Source organism: Vicia villosa, unplaced genomic scaffold (assembly GCF_029867415.1).
Source record: "Vicia villosa cultivar HV-30 ecotype Madison, WI unplaced genomic scaffold, Vvil1.0 ctg.006236F_1_1, whole genome shotgun sequence".
In the NCBI taxonomy this organism is placed as follows: Eukaryota; Viridiplantae; Streptophyta; class Magnoliopsida; order Fabales; family Fabaceae; genus Vicia; species Vicia villosa.
The window spans coordinates 1-17,004 of NW_026706752.1; the positions used below are offsets into that span (position 1 = coordinate 1).

A 17,004-nucleotide genomic window follows, 5' to 3' on the forward strand; every position below is an offset into this window, starting at 1 on the left:
TTAAAAAAGATACTACCTCTGGTCCCTAATATAAGAAAATAAATTATTTTTTAAGTTTATTGAAGAATCAATGTATTTGGACTACATGTTATATTCACGTGTTTGTAACTACGTTACCTTACCTGATAAACAACTCCAAATCCTCCTTCTCCAAGTTTATTAGAATCACTGAAGTCATTTGTGGCAACTCTTATAGTGTCAAAGTTGAATTGTAACGACTCAAGGGTTGCAATTTCATCATGATCTTCTGAAAGATCTGAGATATAGCCATAGTATGTAGAAAACAAACAAACAAAAAAAGATAAATAAATAGTTATGATGCATATATAGGTGAAACAGATATCATGTGTTGATTACACAATTTACAAGTGATTATAAATCCAAGTTTGGAGGCCTTGGACTTACTTTTATCAGCTTCCATTGGTTTCTTCACCCCTAGTCGTAAATAGAGGCAGATGAAACAGAACAACAAAACAAAAATAACAGTTGGGATTGCTATGATGATGGCAGTTCTTAATGTGTGAGTTTTTCCTACACAAATCAGAAAATCCTTGTTAAGATTAATAAAATATCCTTGTTAAGATTCAAATCCTTGTCATCAGACGGCCTGCTGCATTCCATGCCGAAAGGCTAGGGACGTCTGTAACCCGTTCCTCATATATAAGGCATCCCACGTGAAACGTGAGGAATACCATAACTCACATTTACTCTTTGGCGTTGGAGTGCTAACTTTGCAGGTAAACCCCCACGACGCCATATCAGAGATCTCATCTGATGTTTCTCTACTTGCTCTTATGCATCAAGAGAAACGAAAAACTATAAAAATTAACTGATTATATACAAACATATATACCTTGAGAGGAAGTGTGACTGATGGATGGTGAGGGTGGTGCTAAAGACGGTGGTTGCACAGGAAGTTCATAGAACCGATAGCTTTCATATCTAATATTACAACTCGCTCTAATAACTCTTCCACCAACCTTATCTTCGCAACAAGATGGAAGACGAGCTATAGCTTGATCCAAACATTGGTTACAATCCAAATAACTCACATCAGGTGTACACTGCATAAGACTATATATATCCTGAAAATTTGGACCTGTTGTATTTGCAGTAGCAAATTTTTTCATAGAATCACCAGAAGCAGCTTTGGTTTTCAAATCATACAACAGTTTTCCCAAAACTTTCTTATACTCATCTACATCCGTCGCATTAAACGGATTCCACATAGATAATCCAGGTTTTGTTTCCATTAGTCCAAATATGGACCGATTCCAGTAACGTAACATGCATTTGTCTATCCAACCAATGGCTTCTTTTTGGTTTGGACAGTTTTGTATGAGAAGGACTCTTGAATTGTTGAGACAGTTGCGGCAATCACTTGGATTAACATCTCTACATAATCCATTTGCGTATACTTTGTTGATGTTTTCGCCGTAGGTGAAATTGTAGAAACCGTAGGTGATTTCGGTGTTGGAAGTGAGAGTTGATAAGAGTGTGTTGAGATTGTGTTCATATGTGCTGTTTGCTGTGTAGTTGCCATTGTCATCATCACATGATGGAGTGAATTCTGGTTGAGCTATGGCTTCATAACATAGGAATGTGGTTATGATAAAGAGGAAACTGCAAGAAATTATAAATTTCATTGTTGTTAATGGTTATGCTCTTGGAATGTGAACTACTTGGTTGGTGCTTGTTGTCACTTTATAACCAAATTTTGTTTGAAAAAATGTAAAAAATTGTAGAAATTATATTTTCACAATAACATTTTAATTTTAATGTTAAAAATGGACAAAGTTGTAAAAGGTAAATGTAAGAGAAATAAGGATGTACATCTGAGTCAATTCAAAAAACCCGATCAAACTCTTACAAAAAAATTTAAAAAATTGAGTTGGGTTGGGTAATTGAATGAATATGTGTTTCAAAACTAAAAACCCATTAAAAAATCGGGTTTCGGATAAAACCCAACCCAAATTCAAAAGATCCATTGACCCACTAATTAAATATTAATTATTACAATTTTAATAATTTTGATGAATATTAACTTAGATATTGTAATTTTAGTCTCACTACAAGAAAATATAAGATTTGCTACCATAATTTTACTACGGAATAAAATGGTAGTTAATCTCAAACTAATAAGTTGTTATATGACTTCATTTAATATTTTATTAGTTTAGTTTTAGTTATTATATCAAAATTTTAATTTTATTTGGAAAGAAAAAAGTCACAGATCAAAGTTTGCGTTCAGCTTCTCCCAAAAATAAAACACACTGCGTTTTCTACCGATCTATCTCTCGATTCTAGGTTTTGCTCTCTCTCGATCTCTCTCCCGATCTCGTTTCCCTCTCAATTTGGATCTCGCTTCCGATCTCGATTTCTCTCTCTCTTTGGATCTCGTTCTCACTCTCGATAACACGTTCTCGTCGAGGTATGCATCCATTGTCTCTCGCTTCGATTTCCACGTTTCTGATTTCCACGTTCTCGTCGAGGTGTTTTTCTTTGCAAATTCATGAATCTCTTATTTTACCCTCTTCTATCTATTATCAGGTTTCCTGATTATTTGTTTTTTAATTGTATTGAAATGCTAGTTATACTTTTAATCTGTTTCATGATTATTTGTTTTAGGTTTTCTAACTTGATTTTAACAGTATTGATTTTGACAATACTTGATTTTGAAAGTTATCTAACTTGATTAAAGAAACTTTGGGGCAAAATCTCTTCATTTTGGGTAAGCAACTTTGTTTTTTCTCTTTGTTCTTGTTATTATTGTTGGTGTTGATTGTTTACCAAAAAATGCAAATACTGTATTTACACCACAAAGTAGAGAAGAAATTGAGCCACCTGTTTAATTGATTCATGAAATTCCTATACAAAGCGAGCCATCTAAAACTGATGCATAAACTACTCAGTTTCTGGATAATAGTTGTTCCTGTCATGATTTACAATACCTTAGTTTATATCATATTGTATAAACTACATCCATGTGCACATGTTTATGCTGTTCGATAAATGCTGCCTTTTAATACCTTAGAATACCTTAGTTTTAAAAAATTTAGAGGCTCTTGAGGAATTTACTCCTAATAAATCATATTATATTTAGCTAAACCTTTAACCCAAAGAAATGGATTTAAATGGTCTGTCATTAAACATGACTTATAATAATAGGATATCATTATGGTGTTTGATCAATGTAGTCAAGTCTATGAAATGGGCCAAGGTTTTGGTGGATGGTGTTTGCGTCGTTAAATTTGGTTCGATATTTTATCAACAAGGTATTATTGGAAAATTATGGTCTAATCAAATATTATCATGCAGGTACCTTGGACACAAGTGAGCAAGTCAAGGCCATTGTTGTTAATCGCTGACTTTGTCGACAGAAACCGTAAGCTTTTCTCAGGGATCAGTGCATTTTTCCTTAGCCTGGTAAGACCGATCCCATTGCATGGTTTCCTTATTTCTTTATTTTAATTTCTTTAATTTGTACAGAATTCGTATTCGCATCATGACAATTCGGATTTGGGTGTTTCTGCTTTTACTCACTATACTTTTGCTTTCTTTGACTGGATTAGTTTATATCATAAATTGGATGCTTCTACTATTTATAAATCTATACACCATATAACATTAACATTGTTTTTGCGCATAAAGTCACAAAACCAAACCCACTGTGATTGTTAAAAAAAGTGGTTATTAATATTACCGCTTTTTTTTTCAAGCTAGGTGAATTTAATTTCGGAGACATTAAGTGTGAAAGCTAGTGAAACTACTTACTTGATTTTTGTTGGCTTTATTGAAATTTATACTTGTTTAGTAATTTTACCAAACAATATATAGAAAATAAAGTACTAGAGGTGTTTCAAAGTCTAAAACTACATCAAAGCATCCAAATGAAACTATTCAGAAGAAAATGACACTTCTTTCTTGTACACTATTCTTCAAAGTAATCATTATACTTTGATGCTGTCCTTTTCTTTACCAAAAAAGGTAAATAATTCACATGTTTTTGTGAAGAGTACAACAAGACTAACAATTTCAATATACAAAGTGAAAAGTAAAACTTGCATAGATGGAAAAGTATCAAAACTATTATAGAAGTGAATATATTATACTCTACTGCCTAGAAAATGATTGACAAAGTTTTAGTGTCATTTTCATATATTTGCATGAAAGTTAGAGACAAGATAAAATCATATACCACAAATTAGAGAAGAAAGGGATAACTGCTATTTGTTTCATTAGTTTTCAATTTACTAATCAAAAGTTAAAAATATCCTCTTTGTAAAATGAGTTTAGAAAATAGTTTAAATATTTGTACTTAGATGCTTATATTCGTGTATATTTATCTATTTACTTTAGGATTTAATCCTCTTAGTAAACATTTGATGGGAAAATGATACGAAATGCAAAAGATTTTTCCTTATTTGATTCCAATTCCCCAATGGAAGAAGTGGACATAAATGATATATATATATATGTCAACAAAAGTTCCATTTACTAATCAATTCATAAATGAGAATGATTCTAGTGAAAATGAAGAATTCTTAGATGAAGATGAAGATGAAGAATCATATGATTTAGATTCAAATAGTAGCTTGTAACTTTTTTCTTTTTCAAATAAGAGGGTTAATTGTTATTGTTTATTGCTATTATACATATACAGCTCCTTATTGTTTGCTCTTTTTCAAATAATAGGGTTAATTGCATGGTGAAAATGAACAGAGAAGTTCTGAGAGTAATCTATGGCTGTTGCCTAATACTAAGATGTTTGATGCTAACAAATCTTTAGTTCTGAGAATAATCTATTTTGCTAATTAAATTTTGTGTGGAGTTTTGAAATTTGTATTGGCATTTACTTATTGATTGCTATGATGTGAATATATGAAGGAATATTTTAACCATTGTGATGTTTTGAATACTGTAGTAAGTTTCAACTGTGGGTGACTGAGTTTTTGAAAATATGCATTGATATTACTGCTATTATAGATATCTTAGTATGACAATCCGAGGTAGAGGAGGTACGTAGACGGAGTCAAGAGAGTGGTCGCAATCAACTCCACTCTTCACCTTTGCGAGGTATATTAATGGGACGAAATCCGGTTCTTTAATACAATTCTAATTTTAGTGTAAGATTACTATATTAATGGGATCAGATTTATTGCATTATATTTTTAATACAACTCTATGCATATAGGTGTGCATATTGACCGGAACAAAAGGCAAAGGTTAGGGATGGTTGATGCATTAAAGCATAAGCATAAATTCACTTATGATTTTGAAGATCTCTATGATGATATTGAAGATGAAGAGACGCAATTAATCAAGAAGAGAAATTATCAACGACAATTACTCAAGCGCCAAAAAATTGATGCATATAATGTAAAAGAAGGTAAAGGAGTGAGTTTTGAAATTTCCAACAATATGGGACAATCTAGTAGAAGAATTATATACAATCAAGGGAGAGAGCGTAATGACCGACCAGAACCTTCTCAGTCTTGCACTAGTCCAGCACCACCACCTCCACGTGCACAATTCTGCAGAGGTATTTCTCTACTGCACTTGTTTATCATTAATGTCATAAAGTTGCACCATGACAATACATTCATCATGTATACTTTTTCGGTGTAGACTAAATATTATTTGTTTAGTGCTAAAGTTGTTTCCAGTAGCACTATCTAATTTAATATATCTACATTGCTGGACCTGTCTTAGGTATCTCTTCCACAAAACTTGAACCACATTGGTCAAGTCACTAAGATGTGTCTTTAAAGGGAAAAAGAATCTTGAAATTCTATAAACAGTTCTCTTCTGTTTAATTTCCAACAGTATATAATAGCCAGAGCTTGATAGAGAATTTGAGAGCATATTTAACTGAGTTTTCATCAAATTTAACAGAGGTTATCCCTCAAGTTTCTTGCCTTTTCTTCAGCAGAAAATTGTTATATACTTGAACTTTGTCATGTTAGAAACTATATTTCATTCAAAGATGTGTTTGTGTCCGATGTTTGTGGTCGACACTAAGGGTCATGGTCCCAAAGGAATGAAGGCAGAGGTATGGGACGGTTTGGTTGACATTTGATTGAAACCAGAGTGGAAGAAGAAATCCGATGCAAATCGTTGTAACAGGGCTGCCTTACCTGATGCAGTGTTGCACACATGAGGTTCTATTAACTTAGGTGAACATAAGAAAAGGATGGTAAGTTCTGATGAGATTTTATGTGTTTATAGTTGTCCTATTTATCATCTTAAAATGTTTCGAAGCAATATCTATTTCAATTCTTTAAACGCATATTTGCCATGAGCTGCCAATTTAGAATATTTTGGATGTCTTTAAGTTTTCGGAGTCCTTGAAAATTATTTGGAACTCTTCTGATTGTAATCAGCATTCAGTCTTATGAAGCATTGGTGTATTATGATATGATTTTCATTAGTGGTTCTCTGGATCTCTGATCTGCTACTAAATTTAGTTTATTTGTCATGCTGACTGAGGGAGAAGGAACTGAAGTTATTCAAAGTTGATGACTTGTTATTGTATTCAAGTGTTTCCTTGATCTCAGTATTAGGTTAGTTAATGGTATTTCCACTTATGATCAATAGTACTTCATACAGCTCGTTAAGTAGATAAACTACTGTCCCTATGTCAAATAAGCTTGCCTTCAAGCTGAGTTATATACGTGAGAATGGTAGGGTTAAAACTATTAGTTGCTTCTCATACTGTAATTAGCATTCAATCTTCATATTTTGATATGTTCTCACTATTAAGTGACCTTAATTTGGCAATACTGACTAGTTAGGCAGAACCCATAATATAATGTTCTTCTTTTGTGTTACTTTTTTGTTTGCTAAATCTTAAATAAATTAATATGTTGGATTTAGGTTTGAATGGAAATAAATGTGTAAGCACTTTTTGATACTTGATATATTCCTTTGTTTATGTTTAGGCTGTGGACTCTATAATGTAAATTGTGGTTTATGAATACTGTAAGCAGTATTGTTTGTTTTAGAGAGATATTGTCTAAATATAACACATGATTGGATCTTTTTAAATGTGAATTGCAGGAGGAGGAGTTGAAACATACAGTTTCGTTTAGAGACGTGTATGCTCGAGTTCATAAGAAAAAAGATGGAGAATATGTCTTTCAACGGTCGAAGTTATTTGTTGTAAGTTATTAAAATTTAAAAATTAAATGTGTAATGTTTAACATGAATGTAGGTTACATAATTAATATATTCTTCGTATGCGTTTTTAGGAGTCATATGACACTGCTATAGTGGAAAAGTATGGAGAAAACACATTTGGCGCCGATGTTGGAGCCAATCCTTTCATTGATTCAATCCATGCCAAAAGCACCCATGCAAAGTGAAGTACCTGAAAAAACTCATGGAGATACAAGGTGAAAGAATGTTTTCCAATCTATTTCGAAAACCGGAGTTAATATGGAACCTGAGTTGTGATTTCTGAATTGGAAATAAAATAGAATATTATGTTGTGATTTCTGAATTGGAAATAAAATAGAATATTATTGTAATGTATAATGTTTTAGTGTTGTTAAATATATTAAAAACTTGATTTTTGAATATTATTGTGATGTATATTGTTTAAGTGTTGTTAAATATATTAAAAAAATTAATTTTTTGGGTTATTTAATTATTAGTGTATTTTTTTAATATTATTGTGATGTATATTGTTTAAGTGTTGTTAAATATATTAAAAAAATTAATTTTTTGGGTTATTTAATTATTAGTGTATTTTCATTTTAGTAATAAAGTAAAAATTATATTATATTTAAAAATTAAATTAATTAATTTAAATAAATATCAATAATTTTAATACTTTTAAAAATTAATTTTTACAAATAGTATAATTAGTTTTTATTTAAATAATTATAAAAAGTATGAATTAGTCTAATTAAGATTTATTTAAAAAAGAAAATAAAAAAAGTTGTAAAATTGTTTTAAATATTTAGCTTGAGATTTGTTATGATATTTTCGTAGTCATATTGTAGCTGTTTAGTTGGGAAGTATAAATTCAACTTCAAAATTTTGCTACTGCTTTGTTGTGGTTTAGCTAGGAATAATTTAATATCAGCTTGAATTTTGCTAGAATTTTTTTGCCAAGATAATTAGCCACTCAATCCATGCTAGGGCATATATTGTAGTTAATCCCCAACAAATCTCCAACTATTTTTGTTTGATAGAGATTAGCTACGAATTAGCTAGTGTATTTGCCCTAGCTAATTTAAGATTTTCTTGTTGTGTCTCTTGTGAACTATAAAATTAACTAATTTTAAATATTTTACATTTTAATTATTTTAATGTTAATAGAATTTTATGTCATGTAAGTTTAATTTGTTGCTATTTTTTTATGATAATTTTTATTAGTTGATATTATCATTTGTTATTATATAATATTAAAAAGATAGTAAAAATAGATTATTTAAATTTTTTATTTTTTTGAAGATACAAATTTTGAATAATTTTTATGAAAAGAAATAGGAAGACTCATCATTTAGTCCTTTAATATTAATAAATAAATAAAAATTATTCGGATAATCCACTACCTAATCCAACCCAACCCGAAAATTAGTGGGTTTGTCCAAACCGATCCATTGATTTAAAAATTAGTGAGTTTGTCCAAACCGACCCATTGTTTTAATGAGTGATTAATTTACGTCACTCAAACCAGAATGTCTAATATGGGTTGGATATTGGGTTTGGCCAAACCCAATTCAGATCGACCCATGCACACTTCTAAAGAGAAATATAAAAACAGCAGTGCTATATGGAACGAAATTTTCTTCGCATAAAAGACACGAAGGCGCTATTGCGTTGCAAATTTAATGTTTATAGTTTTTTTTTATAAATAAGCAATTTCATTTACCCACAAACAATCCAAGAAGACACCTTAAGCAAGAGAATACAAAAATCAATCGTAATAGCTACAACGAGGAGAGAGAATTCTACCTCCATTGATCCATTTTCAAATGGAAAACTTTTAGACCTTTTAAAATTATTTTATAATGAAGAATCAGCTAATATAATATGATTCACAGTAAATATATGAGGTGAGTTCCACCGAAAACTTCACACCATTTAATATTGTATAATATTTCTACTGGAAAATCATTACATCATAGAACGAAAGAGGGAAAGCACAACTATCAGGAAAAAAAAAGTCAGCGTATGGTAAAAAAATAAGGAGTAATTATTATTCGTCTAAATTCGTGCTATAAACTCTCGTACCCTTTAGCATTATTCATATAAAAATATAGTGTGCTAGTCGGTGGTAGTAGTGATTAACGGTTTAATTGGTGATCGCTGGTGGTAATCAGTAATGGTTAATGTTTATTATATTAGTGGTTAACGATGATTAAAATGATAGTTGATGGTGGTGACTGGTCACAAGATTGGTGATAAAAAACCAATGAAATGATGGTCGATACACTACAAGAAAAAGTGTGGTTTGCTACGACAAAAACAATAGTAAATTTGTAGTTAATCTCTATCAAACAGAATTAGTTGGAGATTTGTTATGGATTAGCTACAATATATGCCGTAGCATAGATTGAGTGGCTAATTATCTTGGCCAAAATGTCCTAGCAAAACTCAAACTAATATATTAAAATTTCTAGCTAAACTACAACTAAAACGTAGCAAAATGTCTGTTTTGAGTTATGTTTCCCCAGCTATCCAGCTACAACATCGCCACAAAAATTTCATAGCAAATCTCAAGCTAAAATTATAGACAATTTTTGTAATTATTTTTAGTCAAAATTTATTAGGCTTAATTTTTTTAATGATTAATTTTAATCAAAACTAAATAGGCCTAATTAAAAAAATCGCAAAAAATGTTATAATAATATCAATAAAGTTAAAATTTAATTTTGATGTCAAACACAGAATATGGAAGAAAGCTAAAGGATTCTTGTATATTTCATGAATTGTGCCTATTCTAGAGAGCTTATAGAAATAAGCCAAAAATATAGATTATTTTAAGCATAAAGTCAAGTCGAAATGGATTATGCCCATACTATCTAATTCTTTTCTTTTCCCGTAATGCTTTCGACCGTTCCGTTTGAGACAAACCACTTTGAACAGGGTGAGACTTGCTTGAACCAGAAAGTTCACTTGTAGCAGGAGCAGGACCTCCAGGCAATTGTGAAGAAATCTATTTTACCACTTTGACCAATTGGAAGGCTGTTCTGAAAACAAATCGATAGCACAATATCCACCTTTGGAGTTGGACCTGCATATTTCAAAACACAGTTAACTACGACGTTTAGATATACTTCAGAAATAAAAGAGTATCTATAGGTGTCTAATACGTATTTGACACTGATACTTCTCGACACATATCCAAGAAGCATCAAATAATAATTTCAATTATTAAAAAAAAATACTTTCATCGATACATCTTTGAGAATTAATATCAAATAAAAAGACACAATTGTAATCCATGTGATTTATATTTGATGTGAAATCGCAGTCATCGTAAAAATTGAAAATTACCGTCGTCTGTAGGCAGGTTTGCTAAAAATACAATCAATGCAGGCGGTGTAGCTTTAAGATTACATCGAATGCATTTTTCCCAACAGTTGTACTCTGTAACACCCCATTTCTACCCGACAAATATATATAAATCAGAGTTTTCAAAATTTCTCAATAAACAAATGAGGCGTCACATAATAAAAAAAAACAAAACAAATCAACTCGTCGCATAAAGCGGATACATAGCACCTTTGAAACAGAATAACATATTTTATTAAAACACAGCGGAATCACTTAAACAAGTATTCAATAAAATATCTTCAGTTAACTTATCATTCTGTTCAACCAAGATAACACAATTAAACAACAACATCATGGATGACATAAATCGTTCCCCCCAGAGTGCTACGTATCAGAGCGACAACCGACTCGAGTAACGGCAACTAAATCTTCATACTTGAATACCTGCACGTTACCAATATAAAGGCAACGGCGAAGCAAAAGAAAAGGGTGAGATATCAAATCATATAAGTGGGCACATGATAAATTGTATATTAGGATTCAGGCATATAAAATCATCACATCACAAGTATCAATAGCTACTATACACATCATACTTCTACAGTTTATTAATCTCACATACTTTTCATCACACAACAAGTCATAATCATGTAAATAGTATCATCTAATAAATTTCACATATTCAAGTAAGCACAAAATTCAATAGTATAATACTCAAAAGATTCAATACTATTATCCCAAATATATACACAATCCATCATTATCTCATATTCACACGTTTAACCAATTATATATCAAAACATCACCAATTTCAATTATCACATCTCATGTACACATGACAATCACATAAATGCATATATTCAAACATCACTTAACCTCAATGTGACTCAATGCAAGACATGTGACTCTATGCATGTGGTACCCAATATGGACCCAAAGTTCCACCGCTTCCGATTCATATAGAATCTAGCCACGCTTCAGATCCGGACAAGACCAAAGCCACCAAATGTAAACATATAGTTTACCGCTTTCCGATTCACTCTAGAATCCAAGCCACGCTTATGTTTCAAAGCAAACCACCTTTGTTTCAAGGCATCCATGATATGAATGTATGTACAATATTAATCAAACATATGCAATTAAGATCATCTCTACCATCTTAATATTTAGCATATCACAATAATTCAACTCGATGAATTATCCACCAATTGTACACAACATTCACAACACATACATATCATTCACATATAAAAGGTCAATTAATCAATTACGATTCACAAAATCCAATTAACACTAGTAACCATACTATCTCATGTTAATTCTCATTTTGCCCATTATATATGAACATACACATTTAAAATCAAGCAATTAATCATTAAAATTAATGCTATCCAACTACCCACAGAGAATCAACATCAAAACAAAATCATTGACATAATAATATATATTTCTCAACATACATATTCAATCAAAACACAATTACGGATAAATTCTCAAAATATCGTAATTTATCGACAAACCAAATAGTTAATCTAATTCCAAATTATATTCTAATCAATTAAACACATTGAAATTAATTCAACTATTAATTTAATCAACCAATTAATAATCACACTATATTAATTTAATTCACTTCTATTTCTACTCCATTTCCAATTTTCTAGCATTCTACTGCTCAAGACCATTTTTATTAAAAAGAATATCGCGTTAGCTTTCTAACGCCTCGAACGGAGACTCAAACGGAGTTACGGTTCAAAAGATATGAATTGTTAAAGTTCCAATAAAAAAACAAACACCGACGTTATACACTGACAACTCTAAACATGTCAGAATTACTCAAAACAAATAGAAATATGACTCTTAATAATTCAAACAACTTTGACAACTTATTGTCGACTCTAACAACTCTATTGACAATTCTATTAAATTATTATAATTTATTTATAAAGAATATTTAAACCAAACACAATTTCAGTCGATTCGTAAAATATCACAATTTCAACAAAGTAACACCACCATGTTAATCTACTAATTAAACTTAGCTACTACGTAAATTTTCATCTAATTCCGGATAATTAATTATACCGCTTAATCCGGCTATTTGATCAAAATAGGACTGTTTTGTATTTGTTAAACAATTCTAGTAATCATTCCTCTGCTAAATAACAAACCTATTATATAATTAACTAACCACACAATATTATACTTTATCCAAACAATATTATACTTTATGTATTAAAATGATGTTGTATTATATTAGTAATTAATCAAACCACACAGTAAATGAAACAAACTGAAACAAATTGAAGATTTGTGGTGCCTGTCATCAATTAGAAGTGACGATTGTCACTTAGCCATAAGGGCTGCCGTCGGTCACGGTGTGTCTAAGGGCTTGCCACTTGTTTCATGGCTTATCGTTCAGTATTAATGTCGACCGTCATTAGCGTACCAAACTTTAACACAAACAACAACCAACATCAATGGGAGCCATTAACAGAAAACAACACTCCAATTTATATTATTCATGGCAAATTCATAATTTTCAAAGACAATGTAATATAACAAATGCAATAACCTAAACCCCTAATCCCCAAGACCCCAACATACAAGGTTTCATAAGCCCCATTATAGGAAGAGAACCCCACCCTTACCTTATCAATGGGTCTCCAATTGCATCTTCAATTGACACCATGGGAGAAAAATCTTCAAGCTCCTTCTTCTTCTTCATAGTCTTGCCTCTTTCTCCTCTATTCTTGTTTTCTTCAAAAATGACAACTATTCTTTCTCATCTCTAAAACCCTAATATAAAACCAACTGGGCTTAGTGTTTAAGTCTCCTCTTTATTATTCTCCACAACTAATTAGGCCCAATAAGTTATATAACTCAAATAATCAATTATATCACTTATAATAATAATTCCTTCAATATAATAATTCCGACTTATAAATAATATTATTCTTAATATTATTTTCTGACTATCCGACTTCGATTTATATAATTCCAAATACGCCCTTAAATAACACCGACAATCCAATTTCGACTAAATCAAATATTTAAATCCTTCAATAATTTAATTAACCAATTTAATTAAATTCGGGGTGTTACAACTCTCCCCCACTTAGAATATTTTCGTCCTCGAAAATTGGCTCAACACCATCCAAACACAAACCTCGTATCCAAATATCAATCTCCAAATCGCGCTTGGTAACACTTCGATCACTACCTCTTCGTTAAGACAACGATTCTCATGAACACTAACACATTACAGTTCTTACCAGTTTTGCAATAATCAACGACTCAATGCAGTATTCTGGCGCATCACACTTATTCCAACAGTCTATCAATCCAAATATCAAGATAACTCATCTTTACCGACTTGTGACATATAATTTCTTACTCCCTCAAGCCTTACAACAACAATGTCACCTAATGCTTCCGCTGATCAACTCTGATAATTCTCTTTTAAGTCACCATTCTCGATAAAATCCCGTCTACTTATACAGTTCACAAATTCTCGATCCAATACAAACTTTCTTCAATACTCATCCTCACATCGTTATTTACTTGATATTTCCAATCTTTCATTTTGCGACACTCGCTTGCATAAAACGTACCACAATGATTGTTAATCTCATCTAATTCTAACTCATCCATTCTTCTTACCAAGCTACACAAATTGATGGGCGATTATCTTCACGATAAAATATAGACTCTTTCTACACTATTAAGACAACAAGACAAATCTATAACGTCCAACACGAGTTTCGTCTACCATTAACAATAGATTGAGGGTGATCAGTTCCCCAATTTGCCAATTAGTATCCGACAACCTTAGTGGAGTATAAATCGTTGTTACATCATAATAGTGTTCTTTCCGAATTTCCACTTAAATCCAATAACACGACGTAATCCAATGATTCACTTTGGGTTTTCACAACTTCTACAACATCTTACCTTATCAATCAATCTTGTCGATGAGACACCGACGTCCAAACATAATACAGAAGTATGATTCGTAATAATTTAGCATCACACAATTCGTTTCGTCTCAACCGAAGTCCTCCTCGCGATAAACTGGCGATAGAAATTCCATACAGTCATTCTTTTGTACACACCGCCACTTTTGGCATCCCAAATACGACTTCTATCATCCCTAAGTATGAATTTTTCTTCACTACTACTTCACTCTTCCTTAAAAGTCATCAGTACTCAAATCATCTGTAATACCGAACATCTCGTTCTCTCATCTTAATCATCAACAACAAGTTCTGCTTAACTTCGCTTCAGACATTTGCGGTTATAACCATTCTTATTCAACAGGATTACACATTTCCATAAGGTAGAATACAACTTCACCTCTTCGTAGGCTCAAACGGTACGTCCAACTGATACTCGAAACCCAAGATACAAATCTCTAACGTTATTCGAATTGTACACATCAACGTCAAGCATCGACAATTTTTATGTTATCTCCCAAACTCCTCAAATAACTTCGACGACAAACTACACTCCATCCCAACATCATCACGTCAAAATCAACTCTATTACGGTTGAGGAAATCATTCTTATAATACACTTCATCTCGTTATCTTTCTGATGCTTCAAACAGAGTTCAAATCAGATATCCGAAACTCAAGCTACGCGCATTCTCGAGTTCCAACTCGGATTTGCGATTCACAACACTTCACACATCGACTACGTCAATTAATCACTTATGCGAGTCTAACATAAAGTCTACCGCAGCTTTATCACTTTAACACTTGTCAAACACCGGCATCAAACGCAAAGGTTAAACACACCGACAAGTTCTCAGTCCTCAACCGTGCTGAACATCGCCACTCAGCATACTTGACCATCCCTTACAACAGAAACATCTTCAAGAAGTAAAACTTCTCCCCCACTTGTAATCAAACCAATCCCTACAACAAAGCAAACAAGTACTGACAGTGTTTCACACACATGTCGCGTACTAAGAAATAAAACACTGACAGCATTTAACTGTCACACAACTCAACTGACTCGACAACTAGGCCGGACGGACCGACCTGCTCTGATACCACTTTTGTAACACCCCATTTCTACCCGACAAATATATATAAATCAGAGTTTTCAAAATTTCTCAATAAACAAATGAGGCGTCACATAATAAAAAAAAACAAAACAAATCAACTCGTCGCATAAAGCGGATACATAGCACCTTTGAAACAGAATAACATATTTTATTAAAGCACAGCGGAATCACTTAAACAAGTATTCAATAAAATATCTTCAGTTAACTTATCATTCTGTTCAACCAAGATAACACAATTAAACAACAACATCATGAATGACATAAATCGTTCCCCCCAGAGTGCTACGTATCAGAGCGACAACCGACTCGAGTAACGGCAACTAAATCTTCATACTTGAATACCTGCACGTTACCAATATAAAGGCAACGGCGAAGCAAAAGAAAAGGGTGAGATATCAAATCATATAAGTGGGCGCATGATAAATTGTATATTAGGATTCAGGCATATAAAATCATCACATCACAAGTATCAATAGCTACTATACACATCATACTTCTACAGTTTATTAATCTCACATACTTTTCATCACACAACAAGTCATAATCATGTAAATAGTATCATCTAATAAATTTCACATATTCAAGTAAGCACAAAATTCAATAGTATAATACTCAAAAGATTCAATACTATTATCCCAAATATATACACAATCCATCATTATCTCATATTCACACGTTTAACCAATTATATATCAAAACATCACCAATTTCAATTATCACATCTCATGTACACATGACAATCACATAAATGCATATATTCAAACATCACTTAACCTCAATGTGACTCAATGCAAGACATGTGACTCTATGCATGTGGTACCCAATATGGACCCAAAGTTCCACCGCTTCCGATTCATATAGAATCTAGCCACGCTTCAGATCCGGACAAGACCAAAGCCACCAAATGTAAACATATAGTTTACCGCTTTCCGATTCACTCTAGAATCCAAGCCACGCTTATGTTTCAAAGCAAACCACCTTTGTTTCAAGGCATCCATGATATGAATGTATGTACAATATTAATCAAACATATGCAATTAAGATCATCTCTACCATCTTAATATTTAGCATATCACAATAATTCAACTCGATGAATTATCCACCAATTGTACACAACATTCACAACACATACATATCATTCACATATAAAAGGTCAATTAATCAATTACGATTCACAAAATCCAATTAACACTAGTAACCATACTATCTCATGTTAATTCTCATTTTGCCCATTATATATGAACATACACATTTAAAATCAAGCAATTAATCATTAAAATTAATGCTATCCAACTACCCACAGAGAATCAACATCAAAACAAAATCATTGACATAATAATATATATTTCTCAACATACATATTCAATCAAAACACAATTACGGATAAATTCTCAAAATATCGTAATTTATCGACAAACCAAATA

At 31.9% G+C, this 17,004-nt stretch overlaps 1 protein-coding gene and 2 long non-coding RNA genes across 14 annotated transcripts; 1 reads left to right on the forward strand and 2 right to left on the reverse strand.

Moving 5' to 3' along the window:
• Positions 1–122: 122 nt before the first annotated feature.
• Positions 123–1,646, reverse strand: LOC131642963 (cysteine-rich receptor-like protein kinase 25; the record flags this gene model as incomplete). The annotated part of the gene is made up of 3 exons (XM_058913119.1): positions 854–1,646; positions 406–531; positions 123–256 (listed from the first exon to the last, which is right to left on the reverse strand). Coding segments are annotated over exons 1-3 (1,053 nt in total), but the record flags the coding sequence as incomplete, so codon positions are not given.
• A 546-nt stretch (positions 1,647–2,192) lies between these two features.
• LOC131642966 (uncharacterized) lies at positions 2,193–7,614 on the forward strand. Of its 12 annotated transcripts, XR_009296099.1 has the most exons (8): positions 2,194–2,431; positions 2,629–2,731; positions 3,319–5,076; positions 5,195–5,542; positions 5,713–6,196; positions 6,497–6,563; positions 7,060–7,161; positions 7,251–7,614. It is a non-coding gene; the product is annotated as an uncharacterized LOC131642966 (long non-coding RNA). The 12 variants fall into 12 exon arrangements; XR_009296096.1 differs by having other exon boundaries at positions 2,193–2,431; positions 6,497–7,161; XR_009296094.1 differs by having other exon boundaries at positions 5,713–6,563.
• A 2,237-nt stretch (positions 7,615–9,851) lies between these two features.
• On the reverse strand, positions 9,852–10,603 carry LOC131642965 (uncharacterized). The gene is made up of 2 exons (XR_009296089.1): positions 10,510–10,603; positions 9,852–10,246 (listed from the first exon to the last, which is right to left on the reverse strand). It is a non-coding gene; the product is annotated as an uncharacterized LOC131642965 (long non-coding RNA).
• Between the last annotated feature and the right edge of the window lie 6,401 nt (positions 10,604–17,004).